This window comes from Epinephelus fuscoguttatus, linkage group LG19 (assembly GCF_011397635.1).
Source record: "Epinephelus fuscoguttatus linkage group LG19, E.fuscoguttatus.final_Chr_v1".
Classification (NCBI taxonomy): Eukaryota; Metazoa; Chordata; class Actinopteri; order Perciformes; family Serranidae; genus Epinephelus; species Epinephelus fuscoguttatus.
In genome coordinates this window covers 14219093-14234066 of record NC_064770.1, presented here as the reverse complement: position 1 = coordinate 14234066, position 14974 = coordinate 14219093, and the positions used below count along the sequence as shown (strand labels likewise).

Here is a 14974-nt window from a genome sequence, read left to right as displayed (position 1 = left end):
GCTCAAATATTGGCAGCTTTACACACTCTCCCATGATGGTGAACTGAAACCCTTTGGCGTGAGTATGAAGCAAGACATTTGTCGACTAATCGAAGAAATAATCGACAGATTAGCTGACAATGAAAATAATCGTTAGTTGCAGCTCTAATGTGCACTTACCTTTTGGCAAAATGTAGATAAACCAAACTTACTCTAAAAACAATATTCCCACAAACCTATCTGCACAGGACCATCACTGCAATTTCTTCCTACAATCGTTTTCTGTTTCCTGGTGTGTGGGGATAAGATTTACTTCGTAGGATGTGCTTTCTATGATTGTATTCTTCCAGAAGTTTATCTCTTCCTCCTCTGACCAATATGGTTTTCTTGTCTTCTTTTCTTCTGCCATTTTGTGACTGTCTAACAATAGGCCAACTTTGTGAGATGAAAACAGGCGTCACAAGCAAACAAAAAATCTCCATGGAAACTTGTACCACTGTAAAATCTTTTTCAACGCAGTTAACAAGTTAACATTTTTCCTTAACTAAGAAAACCTTTTAAGGGATTCTGTGCAACTGTGTAAATCCCTCAGCTAAGGAGAAATTAAGCCTTAAGTGTCATAGTTAGGGAGAAAGTAGGTGATTTGTGCAACTGGGCACAGGATCTTAGGAAGAAAACTACCAAGTGTTCTTTGTGTATAACTATAGAATGTAAACTCATTTCGTTAAAACCCCTAAATTCTTACAAGCGATAGAGAGGACATGATTCTGGTGTCCTTATTTGTAGCTACAACCGTGCTCACAACTTACGGACATGCAGTAATGTAGCACAGCCCTCAGGACGCCTCAGGAGACTCCTGATTATTACCGCAGTGTGATGGCATTTGTCTCCCTGCAGCCAGTGAAAATTAGTGACATTGTTTGACAAACAGAATTCATATATGTGCGAGATATAAACCTGATACAGCAATGACAGTGAGATCAAAGCTGCAGTGGGAGAGATGCAGCTTCAGCAGGAGGAGGAGGGAAATGAAAGGGATGGTGCGGTTGTTGCTGATACCCAAAGCTCTCCACGAGTCCCCAGAGAATCAATCACACGATACAGACTCAGCAGAGATCCTTTAATGGGCGTTACCATGGAAATATCAGCCACATGCAGGTGCGTGTGTAAGTGTGTGTTGGCATTAGAGACATGCATGCTGGGAAAGTAAACCAATCATTGTTTGTATCCATTAATCATTTATGTCTCCCTCCGTTTTCTTGCTGCGTCGTGTGATGGAAAAAGTTCTCGTCAGTGCGGAGACTGAAGCTTTAGAGAGACTTCAGAGTTAGCCTCAGGTCTCTTTGTAAATGCATACATTATGCTAGTGTGATTGCACAAACATGCGTCTGCTATGTGCTCCTCTGCCCTGAGGGGGAAGCGTATTGATCTGACTTCTTCCAGCCTTTGATTCCATTGTAGTGGCTGCAGCCAACAGATCCCAGCTGATGATAGAGGCAGTCTGTGGATCTGACAAAGAAACTGATGTTAAGATGCGAACGATAAACCCAAAAGACCCGGGAAAGCTCACTGAGGACTCTTTTAAATGCCACTGATATTTGTTTCCACTTAGTCTGTGTCTTCATTCTGTCTCTCGCCCCCATAGGTTTGGTCCATGTTGGAGATGAACTCAGGGAGGTCAACGGAGTCTCTGTAGTCCACAAGAGGCCCGATGAGATCAGTCAGCTGCTGGTAAGATGCACAGTTGGCTACCAAATATGAAATGTGTACATTGTGCTAAAGGTGTATAGATGGTATTCTAAATTATAATATCTTTCCTTTTTGGCTTCTTATGGTCTGCAACTTTATAACGGTGAGATGCTTTTACAATCGAGTCTGTCATTTGCACTTTTAAGCAGATGTATACTCAGAAGAAAATAATATTAGTAATTATCTGTGGAAGTAAATCAAAACAGTGCAAACCAGGACTTCTTGAATGTTAATCAGATGTTCTAAAGATAGTTCTGATTTACTTTATATCATCACCATTAATGTCTACAGACAGTCTAAACCAGTGGTTCCCAACTGGTCCAACCATGGGGTCCAGATTTCTCCTTAGTCATTACTTCAAGGTCCACACAGTTTAATATATTCAGCGTCATACTTGTGTTTATTCATGTTGTTGAGCTAGTTTGCTGTTTCTGTTAAGTAGCTGTTCATTAGTCAATCACTCTACAGGAGAAAACAGCACTTCACAATAAAAGCTTTGTGCCAAAAATTCACTTTGCTTCAAAATAAAGTGTATTTTTTACAAACTTGACACATTTGCGAGTCACTTGCCGCCCATTCAGAATGGACCTGCAACCCACGTTTGAACCCCGACCCACCAGTTGGGAACCACTGGTCTAGACGATGTATTTGCCACAGTCAGGAGTAGTAGTGTAAGATAATATTAATGCACTTGAGTTTCACGATATTATGGTTTGTGATACCGTATCAATCCACTAAAACACTATGGATTTTTAATTGTTTACATTTGTTTTAATTTTCATAATTTGTTTTCCCAAAGCATCCTGCAAGCACAGTTATTTATTTTTTTTTACTGATATATGCAAATTTTAATTCCGTTGCTTCCGTTCCATAGAGTAGACGTATGATGTTTACTGTTAATGGAACTGTAATAAATACAAATGTAGATCCCACTCCTCTGATTGCATAAAAAACTTTTTTATGCATATGGTGGTCTGATCTTTTTTGTATGACAGTTACTTTGAAATTAGATTTAAAGAAAGAATGCCAAATATCACCTTGCTTACAGTATTGCAGTATATTGCTATATAGTGAATCTTAACCCCTGTACTGTAGTGGTGCTCTGTGACACTAGAGGTCAATGGCCAGTGGTTTCCTAAATACTTTAGATCAGCATGTAGAAACTTGCTGCAACCTTTTGAGGCCATAACATAGGACTTTTAGGACTTAACATAACTGGAGATATGCTATAGTGGTAAATATAATGTTTGGTAAGTGAGAAATGCAAGTCACTGATAATCATAAGGTAACCAACCATAAATATTTATATGTATATATATATACAGTACAGGCCAAAAGTTTGGACACACCTTCTCATTCAATGCGTTTTCTTTATTTTCATGACTATTTACATTGTAGATTCTCACTGAAGGCATCAAAACTATGAATGAACACATGTGGAGTTATGTACTTAACAAAAAAAGGTGAAATAAATGAAAACATGTTTTATATTCTAGTTTCTTCAAAATAGCCACCCTTTGCTCTGATTACTGCTTTGCACACTCTTGGCATTCTCTCCATGAGCTTCAAGAGGTAGTCACCTGAAATGGTTTCCACTTCACAGGTGTGCCTTATCAGGGTTAATTAGTGGAATTTCTTGCTTTATCAATGGGGTTGGGACCATCAGTTGTGTTGTACAGAAGTCAGGTTAATACACAGCCGACAGCCCTATTGGACAACTGTTAAAATTCATATTATGGCAAGAACCAATCAGCTAAGTAAAGAAAAACGAGTGGCCATCATTACTTTAAGAAATGAAGGTCAGTCAGTCCGGAAAATTGCAAAAACTTTAAATGTGTCCCCAAGTGGAGTCGCAAAAACCATCAAGCGCTACAACGAAACTGGCAGACATGAGGACCGACCCAGGAAAGGAAGACCAAGAGTCACCTCTGCTTCTGAGGATAAGTTCATCCGAGTCACCAGCCTCAGAAATCGCAAGTTAACAGCAGCTCAGATCAGAGACCAGATGAATGCCACACTGAGTTCTAGCAGCAGACCCATCTCTAGAACAAGTGTTAAGAGGAGACTGCGCGAATCAGGCCTTCATGGTCAAATAGCTGCTAGGAAACCACTGCTAAGGAGAGGCAACAAGCAGAAGAGATTTGTTTGGGCCAAGAAACACAAGGAATGGACATTAGACCAGTGGAAATCTGTGCTTTGGTCTGATGAGTCCAAATTTGAGATCTTTGGTTCCAACCGCCGTGTCTTTGTGAGACGCAGAAAAGGTGAACGGATGGATTCCACATGCCTGGTTCCCACTGTGAAGCATGGAGGAGGAGGTGTGATGGTGTGGGGGTGTTTTGCTGGTGACACTGGTGGGGATTTATTCAAAATTGAAGGCACACTGAACCAGCATGGCTACCACAGCATCCTGCAGCGACATGCCATCCCATCCGGTTTGCATTTAGTTGGACGATCATTTATTTTTCAACAGGACAATGACCCCAAACACACCTCCAGGCTGTGTAAGGGCTACTTGACCAAGAAGGAGAGTGATGGAGTGCTGCGGCAGATGACCTGGCCTCCACAGTCAGTCAGCTCATGGAGAGAATGCCAAGAGTGTGCAAAGCAGTAATCAGAGCAAAGGCTGGCTATTTTGAAGAAACTAGAATATAAAACATGTTTTCATTTATTTCACCTTTTTTTGTTAAGTACATAACTCCACATGTGTTCATTCATAGTTTTGATGCCTTCAGTGAGAATCTACAATGTAAATAGTCATGAAAATAAAGAAAACGCATTGAATGAGAAGGTGTGTCCAAACTTTTGGCCTGTACTGTATATATATATAAAATTTAAAAATAAAGCACAGAGCGGGAGGGAGCTGGGTAATATTCCGAGGATATTCAAAAATAAAATTTTTCAAAATTAAAGTCATAAATTTACATGAAAAAATACTTAATTAAAATGGTAAAATTACAAGGAAAAAAATCCCAAATTTACAGCCTAACCCAGTCAGCCGCTTTATACTTTCTATAAACCAAAAATAATAAGTCTACTAAATCTAAAAAGAATCAGCCAACGTGACTCACACAGGACACAAACCCATTCATCCTCCATGCCTTCCTCCCTGTGTGGACTTTCCTTCTTTTTATACTATATCACTTGACTTCCTGGCATCAAATTGGGTGCATTTTTACTTGTAAATTTACCACTTTAATCCCAGAAATTCTTAGTTTTTCACAGAATATTTATTATTTTTTTATTATAATTACATTACATTATTACAATGACCCTAACACCCTATCATACTCTACTATGTAGTGTGGTGGATAAATTATAAACTCAAGGGAATGGTGACCATTTTCTGTAGGATCACGATAGGAGTGAGTCATCACCTAAAATGTTCTGTCCATCTTTAATTTATTTATAAACAGGGTGCACTGATAGTCCATTAAAAGTGAAATTCACCTCAGGGAGCCTTTTAAGACAAGTATACTTAGTGTTTGTCTTTAATTGGAGCCTGCAGTCACACTCCTCCCTCCCCTACTTCCTCTGTCTATTTGTAATCTAGTCCCAGTCCCAGGGCTCCATCACTCTAAAGATAATCCCTGCCATTAAAGAAGAGGACCGACTGAAGGACAGCAAGGTGAGATGAGGCACTGACGGAGTGACTGAGAATGCTCGGTGGAACTGCAGCTAAGAGGAAACAGACTGGAGGAAATCTTTAACGATGTTTATTTACAATAAATAATATCTAAATATGGTGCTTGATCAGTGGTTGGTGTTTTTCAGGTGTATATGAGAGCCTTGTTTGATTACATCCCGCTGGAAGACAAAGCAACGCCTTGCCAAGAAGCGGGACTTCCCTTCAAGCGGGGAGACATCCTGCAGGTCGTGACCCAAGATGACCCCACGTGGTGGCAGGCAAAGCGTGTGGGAGACAGCAACCTGCGGGCCGGACTCATCCCTTCCAAACAGTTCCAGGAGAGGTGAGAGCACCCGGGGGGAACAACCTGTGGTGGTAAACTGATCAGTGCCAGGACTGTGCGGGTCACCCACACACTGCTGATATTTATTTTATCCCTCCATTTGTAATCTGTTAAATCCACGTTCATGTGTTCCACTTTGAAGGGTCAACTATGATTAGATGGAGCGTCAAAGCAGTGCAGGAAAAAATAAATAAATGGAAACATAGCCTTGAATAGGCGCATGCTGATACTGTTAGTGTCATAATCCGTCAGTAAAATGATCTCAGCTGGCTGGGAGATCCCTGCCAAACACTGCAGCGTCTGTTGGATTAATAACCACAGCTTAAACACAGAGAAAGACACAGGTCAGAGGGATGTCCGAGCTCTGGGAAGCCCACGTGCTGTGCTTTGTAGGTTAAATAATGTTTAGGATGGAATAACATTATTTCTGCTGATGCCGTGTGTTCGTGCTGCACTCTGAGCTCGGAGCTACAACAATGATGAATGAGAGGAATGTCTTTGAATGCATCAGCATGAGCTAACAAAAGTAGCATAAGCTCAGGTCTGCTTACTGACATCACGCAGTGTCATCATGAATGGATTACTGAATGAGCCTAACACACATAGAGCCTCTGTTTGAAGTGCCTGTTTGTATTTATTGTTGGGAAGTCAATTAAACAGCTACAAAGAGATGCAAAACAGCTACAGAGATGCAAAACGCTCAATACTACGAAGAGACACAAAAACAGCGCACAGTGATACAGTGACCAAAAAGAGGTGACACCAAAACCACATAATATTACCTAAAAGAGACAAAAGTGATCACAAAGAGAACCAAAATCACCACCAGGATGTGATGTGGATGTGAAGATGTGCACTGGCCTGTGCTTGCCAGCGTGCTGCATAACTGTAAGACATAAAACAACCACAAAGAGATGGAGACAAAAGCCCTTTTTAGATAGGAATTGTGCAAATTTGCAGGAAAGCTCAATCAGTATTCTTTCAGCATTGGCAGTATAAAAACAAAATTGGGGGGCGTGAGCAAGTAACAAAACGTGTAGCTCAGCGTGTGACGTGTTGCTACTAGCTGCTTGCTAATTCCTGCTATCAGCTGTTTCCTGTTTATCCACCACTAGTGGGTCGCACGTGCGGCGTCATCAACAGCTCCTCCCACAAGTCTTCAACAGCCCCTCCTGTTGCGGAAGGCCGCTTCGGTCTGTTTAAACTAAAAGGGTTCCGCCAATACGACTACCCTACGAGGCGGAAAATTGGGCACCTCGGATCAACTTGCCAATCCGGCTCTGTGTCTAAACGCTCACAGCTTGCCGGCAAAATGGCCCAACATTCACAGAAAATCTGGCAGTGTAAAAGGGGCTAATATCAAATAGTGACAAAATTACCTAGAAGACACCCAAATGAGATGTAAAAAGACCACACAGATACAGAATCACCACAAGGAGCCACTAAATGACCTAAAAGAGACATAAAACAATCACAAAGAGATGTAAGAAGACCACAAATAGATGGAGACGACACCAAAGAGACACAAAAACACTAGAGATGCAAAAGACCAAGTAGAGGCAATAAAAAAAGACAAAGGCTACGTTCACGTTACAGGGCTTACTGCTTAATTCCGATTATTTCCCCTGATTTGATCTTTCTGCCAAGATAGTTCACATTCATGTTTGAAGTGATCCATATCTGACATCAGTGTGAACAGATCTCTGCCCTGAAACGCCTCATATGCAACCAATAACATTACTCACATGCAAGTTGGAACAACAACAAAAAGCAACACATTTGCATTTGCAAAACATTTGTTTGGGTAAATGTCAGATGTCAGATGATAGTTCGTCTTGTCCATTGTTCCAAAGGGCTGTTACTCAAACGGCACACTCCAGAACAGAGGCACACGGCCAATTATTATGCAGATTAACATTACTGGACCGCTGTTTGTTTTCGGGACTGTTGTGTTATGTGACATTTTCCGAAATATTGAGGCTTCAGGATTATGAGCCGTCGGAACAATGGCATGAGGGTGAGAAGACAAAGTAACACAAAAGCCATAGCTATAGCTAGGAGTGGTGGGTCCGCGATGTGGAGGGTTTCACAGAGGAACAGTTTCTCCAAACTTTAGGAAGTCCAAAGCTACATTCCAATATCTCTGTTGGCGCCTCACAACAGGCTGTCACAGCATGTAGGCAAGCTGTCAACATTAGAAAGTGTTTGGCGGTTGCTGCTCTATTGGCTGGTGACTGGGGCAGCCTAAAACAGCAGTGGTACGGCTTCAGCAGCCTTCTGTAGTTTCAGCAGACTGCTCCGACACTATGGAGTGAGCGATCTGTGCCTGCACAGTTAAGGATAACGTGGAAAAACCATAGATGTGTGGGAAAAACACACACGAATTCCGATATGACTGTTCTCACAGTGGTCACATGGCCATTGATTTGATATGTATCAGATTTAGGACCACATGTTAAAGTGGCCCAACTCTAATTTGAAAAAAAGTCTGTGTGAACACCTCTCTAAAATAACAAATCAGTGTCACATCAGAGCAAAAAAAAATTGGATTTGTGAATGAAGAAATATAGCCAAATTGGTGACATCTATTAGTTGGGGTGGGGGGCCCTTTACATGTTTGTCCTCAGGAGCCTGTTATCTCATAATCTGTTCTTAAGTGTTGTATGTTTCTCTCTCTGTCATGTTTAAATCTTTTGTTTCACCTCTCTAACATTCCCTCCCTCCCTTGGCTTACTGTGTATTTCTGACCTGATGATTCTCTTCCTGCCTCCGTCCCCTCCGGCTCTTTGTTCTGCTGCACATATCTCCAGGCGACTGGCCTACAGGATGAAAATGGGCACTCTCCCGAATCCAAAATCCCCTAAAAAGCCTGTCTGTAAGTTTCTGCTTACCGGGATTCTCTCTGCACCCTCAGCATTATTTCATGATTACAGTTTACTACTCGCAGCATCTCCCACTATCAGCCCTCCTTTCTCTGCTAATGTACTCGATCACTGTCATTATAGGACAATAATATCTCCGCTGGATAAATGCAGCAATGTTTTCATTGACATTTATTGACCTTTTGTGCTGGTAATTGGCATTCTCAGAGGCATTAGTATTCATTGTCCGTCCTCTCCATGCTGCTATGTGGACATTTTTTTAAAAAGGGATGAGAGAGAGATGGAGGGGCACAGAGACGGAGGGAGGGATCACAGATATGAATTAATCTCTTTCATGTTTGGTCCATCTGGCCAGCGAGCAGCTTAAGTAGATCCAGACAGTGCTACAAGCTGCGCCCACTGAGAAACAAAGCCCCAACAATATATTACAATTCTCACTTTCTCACTTGATACTATAGCGACGGCGTGTAAACCCGCCAGGTGAGTGGATAATGTGAGTGGTGGCTCTTCGTGGCGCGTAAGCTGCAGGCGATCCGATTAGGCCTGAGCCACGGGGAGACAACAAGAGCTTAGCGGTGTGGCAGCTAGCCCTGCTACGCCACGCAGCAGCAAGCCTGCGGGGACTCTTCTGTCTCGGCCTCCCTCCACGCTCCTCCAGCTCTCTGATTAATTCCCCTAAATCCCAGCAGGGGCCCTTTAAATGTGGATCCCCCTCCCGTGTCTCGTCTGTGACGTCACTGACGACGGCAATAAATCTCTTCAAATTTGAAATCCTCATTTCATACATTTTTAAATCTCACTCTTTTATGTGTCGTCAACAGCAGCATGACACTTTTACCTCCTCTAATGTTTTACACTCTGTTTCTCCTTGTTGCAACTATATCAGATGACCAAGGATGTGATAAAGGTGGGTGCATGTGCAGCAACAAACATGATTCATGTAGAACAACAAACACATCATCACACAAAACACACAATGGAAAATGTTCTTAGAGGCCTCAAAGCCTCAGTGTGTGTGTGTGTGTGTGTGTAGCTTGCATGTGTACTAGTAGGGTGTCCATTTGGGATTTCTACCGCTTCCAGCTTAATTCCTCCCCTCCTGCTGTTAGTGCACCAGACTAGAATAGAGATTCTTTGCTTAGCTTTTGTGTGTGTGTATGTGTTTTTCTGCGTGTGTGTGTTGTACCAGGTGATGTGCAGGCAGAACAGCATCTCTGGAGACTTTAGCCCAACTAAGCAGAGGTTGTTAAAGATAACAATAGCTCGTCTTTTCTTTTGCGTCATCGTCAGTCCCTATTATCTCTTGTTCTGTTTTCCACTCCTCATCTTTTGCTCTGCTACAGTTCCAGCTGCTGTTTTTATGTTGTTTCCTCCTGTTTCTGTTCTGTAACAGACTTTTCCTCATCCATCATTAGTCTGTTTTCTGTCTGCCATCAGCGCGTCTCATCATACAAGGCCAGAATCGAGACATAGATGATTAAAAGTAAACATTTGTCTTTTGTTTTGGGGTTGTGCATTTGTAGGTTTCTGTATGTGAGACAGTTTGTACCTCAGCTGTGAATCTTTGGGGAGGCGAGACTTGTTTACGTGTGTGTGTGTATGGGTCACAGAGACTCGGCTCACAGCTGGCTCCTCTCCAGATGAAGGAGCCATTTTTTTCTCTCCTTTCTTCTGCTCTCCTCTCCTCTCGTAATGTCAAGCCTCTTCATCAAACCTTTGTTAGCGGCTGTTGCCTCCAACAACGTTCCTTCATTATCTCTTGGCTGCCCCTCCACTCTCGCCTCTTGCCGTCTGCCTGCCTGCTGCCTGTCTGCCCCGCCTGCCCTCTCCAGCGCCCTATGGCCCGCCCCACCCTATTTGACTCCTCCACCTCCCCTTACTCCTTAACTCTTCCAGGTCTCTTACCCTGTGCTTACCCCCTCTTTTCCCTGCTTGCCTCCCTACAGAGGACTGTGACTGTGAGGGCTATTTCAATGGACAGTACATAGGTGAGAGCGTGCACATCTTTCTCCACCTCCTTCTCCCTATCTGCTCTTTGCCTGCTGCAGCCTGGCTGTGCACTGGGTCCCTGGGTGCTTCTGGGCTGGGGGTCAAAATGACTGCTTGTGTAGGGTTGACCTGTCTGGGGCCGGGGGTTGAGGCATAAAAGGAAGGGGGTGAAGGGTCAAGAGACGGGGTCAAAGACAATGTCAAAGGAGGAAGATGGATGAGGAGCGATCTGATTTATTTAGGGCGAAGGGAAAACATGTGCAGGTGTAGAAAAAACATCACAAGTGTTTATATCAAATCTGACTGCAGAAAAAAATGTGTAGGAAATATTGTCTCACACTTCTGATGGTGCCAGTAACAGATCTGCCTCTTCAGAGACTCCACTGCATAATTAGAGTTAACAGATAGTTCAGGGATGCGTCAGATATCACAGTATAGAAGCAAAACAGACTTAGACCGTATTACATTAAAAATAAAGCGATGGATGTGATTAGTGCAGAATTTGTTATGAGTTATGAGTCTATCATTTTCTAATCATGTCTCAGGAAGTGTCCTGAAAAGCACTCTGTCATTTGGCGCTACTTACAGAGTAAAGAGAGACAGTCTTCAGTTGAAACAGTTAGTACAATAAATCAGGGGTGGGATCAAGTCACTGATTTTCAGGTCACAAGTAAGTCTCAAGTCTTTGCACTCAAGTCCCAAGTCAAGACTGACAAGTTCAGAGTCCAAAACAAGTCACAATATGCTCTTTACTAAATATAATACCATTTTAACACAGTAATGAAAATCCTGAATGCTTTTTTCAGTATTTATTTATTCATTAAAATAAGTTTGTTGGAAGTTGTTAGATTGAGGCCCACACGTTTTGCATTCTGCAATTCTTTGTTTTTCACCACTGATAACCACATAGTTTTTGTATGCTATTTTTTTTCCCAAATGATGCTCCTGCAGCTTGATTGGATGCTGTTGGATTTGTCCAAACAAAGTGGATCTGAGGAATGAAGTATAGACTTGCTGGCAAGGCATAGCCTTAGCGTTAGTTTATTCGCTTGAAATGAACTGATTTGTGGCACACTTTTTAAACAGCATACTTTTCAATCTTTGGGCTTCGGGGAAGGTATCAAGTATTTTCAAGTCAAAACACTCAAGTCCAAGTGAAGCCATGAGTCATTGGTGTTAAAGTCTAAGTCGAGTTGCAAGTCTTTTTTGATTTTGTCAAGTTGAGTCTAAAGTCATCAGATTTGTGGATCAAGTCCAAGTCGTGTGGCTCATGTCCACACTTTTGCTAGCTTTGGCTGGTATTTATTTTTTCATTCCTTCTTAATATTTTGCAGAGGTATACGGTATGTGATGATACACACATGAAAAATACTGTAAAAGCTAAGATGCTGATGATAAAACTCATTGTAGCATATGTATCACTGTCAGGCTTACAATGCTGTGTTTTGTATGTGTAGTTAGTCTACTTTGAGAAGTCTTGCTGGGTTCAAATACTTATGGCCCATAGAATAATGAATAAATAGGAAATAAGTGCCCTTCTTGCGAGAGGACCCACTGTCACTTGTTGTCATGGCGGATACAGAAACAATAGAGGGCTGAACAGAGATGATGTGATGAATAAGATCATGTGGCTAATGAACTGCTCTTGTAGTCGAAGAAGTCATCTGAAGATAAAGTTATATATGGCATTACTCCCAAATGGGGGCAGGGGCATTTTTCCTTTTCACTAGTCCTGTAACATTATCCCCACCACTCCCAAGCACCACCTTTTTCAGCTCAGCTGCTAGCTTTATCTGTAGACACTGACCTCTGGTGGCACATGCTGTGCACTACAATAGCTCATTACAGCGTGTCCGTATCAGTTTAATAAAAAAGAAGCATCTGTATTTTTGATGGTATTGAAAATCATACCTTTAAGATTTTTAAATATGCCGGTATATTGTAAGACCATGACACTGCCCAAACCCTAACCTCGCAATTATTTTCAAACAAATGTTAGTGCACAGGATAAATATAAATACACGAATATCCACTTGGGATGAAATGGAGCTCTTCTTTCAAGATTAATTCCTATTGTAGTACCAAATGATGGTTCTCTCCAGGAATTTTTTTTCGCAAATGATTAGGAAAGTACGGACCTGTAAAAAAAAAAAAAAAAAAAGGTACAGTAATGGGAAATGTTGATACTTACTGCACTAAAATGGGTAGAAAGGCTTCTTTATGTTGTGAATAACAAGCTTAAAATTCCAATCTGGGTGAAGGGCATATGTAAGTCCCCTTTATCCTCAACCCCTCTCTAGCCTTCCACTGGCCTCCCCTCCCTCACCCTTCTTCAGCCCAACCTGACCCCTGTTTACTCCCCCACATCCTGTGAGCTGCTGGAATGATGATGAGCACAAGGAGCGATCTAAACACACCTGAAAGCTTATCAGCACCTTCTCCCTTCTGTAACACAAAATACATGATCAAAACAGTATTTGTGCTTCCTATCATGCACTCTGCTTGGAGCTGTAAAACCCTCCCCTCCATCCCTCCGCTCGCCCCCCCCCCCCTCTACCTTGCAGTGTTTGGATCCTCCTAAACCTCCCTCCCCTCCTGCCCTGCATCTAACTAACTGCTGCTGTCCTGTGGTCAGTGTACTGCTTTCCCCTTCCCCAAAACACCCTCCCTGACCCCCTCATGAGGGCCCTGCAAGCGTTGGACGCATTGCACACTCAACCAGGCACGTTTGCTGCTCGTTCACCCTGTGTGGAGGTGTGAGGCTGGGTTGTGTGATGCTCTAACGCCAGTTATAGTCTCTCCTAAGTGTAAAGCAGTGGCGCCCTCCTGTGGCCAGGTGTTTTCCTGGGAATTTTATTCAGGTACAGTGCCCGGCTCATTCCCTCAGGTACACACCACTGATGGGGGGATACAGACAGTCCTGGCCATGGGAGACCCTGATTTCTAGTCACAAATATTGACGTGGTGTTTCTCAGGGCCAGGCTGTCCTGTCTGTCCTGCCTCAGCACTGTAGCCTCGTTTCAAAGCAGCATGCCTTATTTGGACCATAATGTTGGAAAATGATGTGTATTTTTGGGTCACTGAGATCTGTTTCAAACTGCTGAAAGAGATTTAATCACTTTTTAAAACTGAATTTAAGGAATGTTTTGTATAAAAGAGTCTGCTTCACCTGATGTGTTTACTATCAGCTGCATGTAATGCAATGTTTAGTTGAAGCATGACGTCAAATTAGCTCTAAGTTCAGCTAATATCTCATACTATCAGGTGTTTACACTTCAGATAAGAGTGAGCTATTTTCGTCCCTGTGCACTATTTGCAAAGGTTTTTTAATGCATGATTATCAGTGGGTTGGTCTTATTTGAAACGTTGCTTTTGCATTTGCTCACTGCACTTATCTAAGAACTTTTTAAATGCAAATAACACCTGCAAGTGAGTGTACTTATGTTATCTTGTGTAAATAACTTCATGCTTCCTGACATCTGACAAAAGAACTTTTTTATTTCTGCTCCTTCTTTCCTCCCACCCCTACCTTGATGTAGCTGGTTTACGGAGGAGTTTCCGGCTGAGTCGTAAGGACAGACAAGGATCCTCCGGAGAGGGCTCTGATCCAGGAGACCCTGACTTCCTGACTTATGAAGAGGTGACCCGCTACCAGCAGAGGCCCAATGAGAGGCCGCGTCTGGTGGTTCTGATTGGTGAGACTAAGCCACTGACAGATATAAATGTTCCCCTGTGATGATAGTGACACCTAGTGGATCAGAGCATGTGTTGCAACATACCAATGACCCATTTCTTACAGCTTTTTTAACACACTGTAGTTAACTATTGCTTTTCTAATCTCTTCTTGAACCCACAATCTGTTTGCAAAGGTTCTCTGGGAGCACGAATCAATGAACTCAAACAGCGGGTGATTGCTGAAAACCCACATCGTTTTGCAGTGGCTGTGCCACGTAAGTCATACTTTGTACACGCTTAACTTATCAATGAGCACACATTACACTACAAATACAAGTAAATTCCTTTTTCCTGTGCTCACAGATACCACCAGGCCCAAGAAGCCTCATGAGAAGGAGGGTGTGGAGTACCACTTTGTCACCAAACAGCAATTTGACACAGATGCTTTAAACAACAAGTATGTTTACACTGTGACTGTGTCACTTCTGTGTCTTTATGTGATTTGTACCCTGCTGAAAGTTTTGTTGTTTCTCCGTAGATTCATAGAGCATGGGGAATACAAGGAGAACCAGTACGGCACGAGTATAGAGGCTATCCGCTCTGTACAGGCAAAGAATAAGATGTGTATAGTGGATGTGCAGCCAGAGGTAGGTGTCACGTCACAACCACTGACTGATCTTGTTTAATGCACATCCAAATGCATCAGACTATCATAACATATCATGAGCT

At 42.5% G+C, this 14974-nt stretch overlaps 1 protein-coding gene across 5 annotated transcripts in view; it reads left to right on the top strand.

Annotated features, from left to right (window-relative positions):
• The window catches only part of mpp3a (MAGUK p55 scaffold protein 3a), a 35779-nt gene that overhangs the window by 16172 nt on the left and 4633 nt on the right, over window positions 1-14974 (top strand). Inside the window, exons 8-18 of one of the 5 annotated variants that reach the window (XM_049561985.1) lie at window positions 1625-1710; window positions 5282-5356; window positions 5503-5699; window positions 8510-8574; window positions 9468-9488; window positions 10528-10569; window positions 13366-13431; window positions 14110-14265; window positions 14440-14520; window positions 14609-14702; window positions 14784-14892. In XM_049561985.1, coding sequence (XP_049417942.1) covers window positions 1625-1710; window positions 5282-5356; window positions 5503-5699; window positions 8510-8574; window positions 9468-9488; window positions 10528-10569; window positions 13366-13431; window positions 14110-14265; window positions 14440-14520; window positions 14609-14702; window positions 14784-14892 — 992 coding nt within the window. Of the gene's footprint in view, window positions 1-1624; window positions 1711-5281; window positions 5357-5502; window positions 5700-8509; window positions 8575-9467; window positions 9489-10527; window positions 10570-13365; window positions 13432-14109; window positions 14266-14439; window positions 14521-14608; window positions 14893-14974 lie in introns of all 5 variants that reach the window. The other 4 variants (XM_049561983.1, XM_049561986.1, XM_049561982.1 and 1 more) reach the window with 4 other exon arrangements.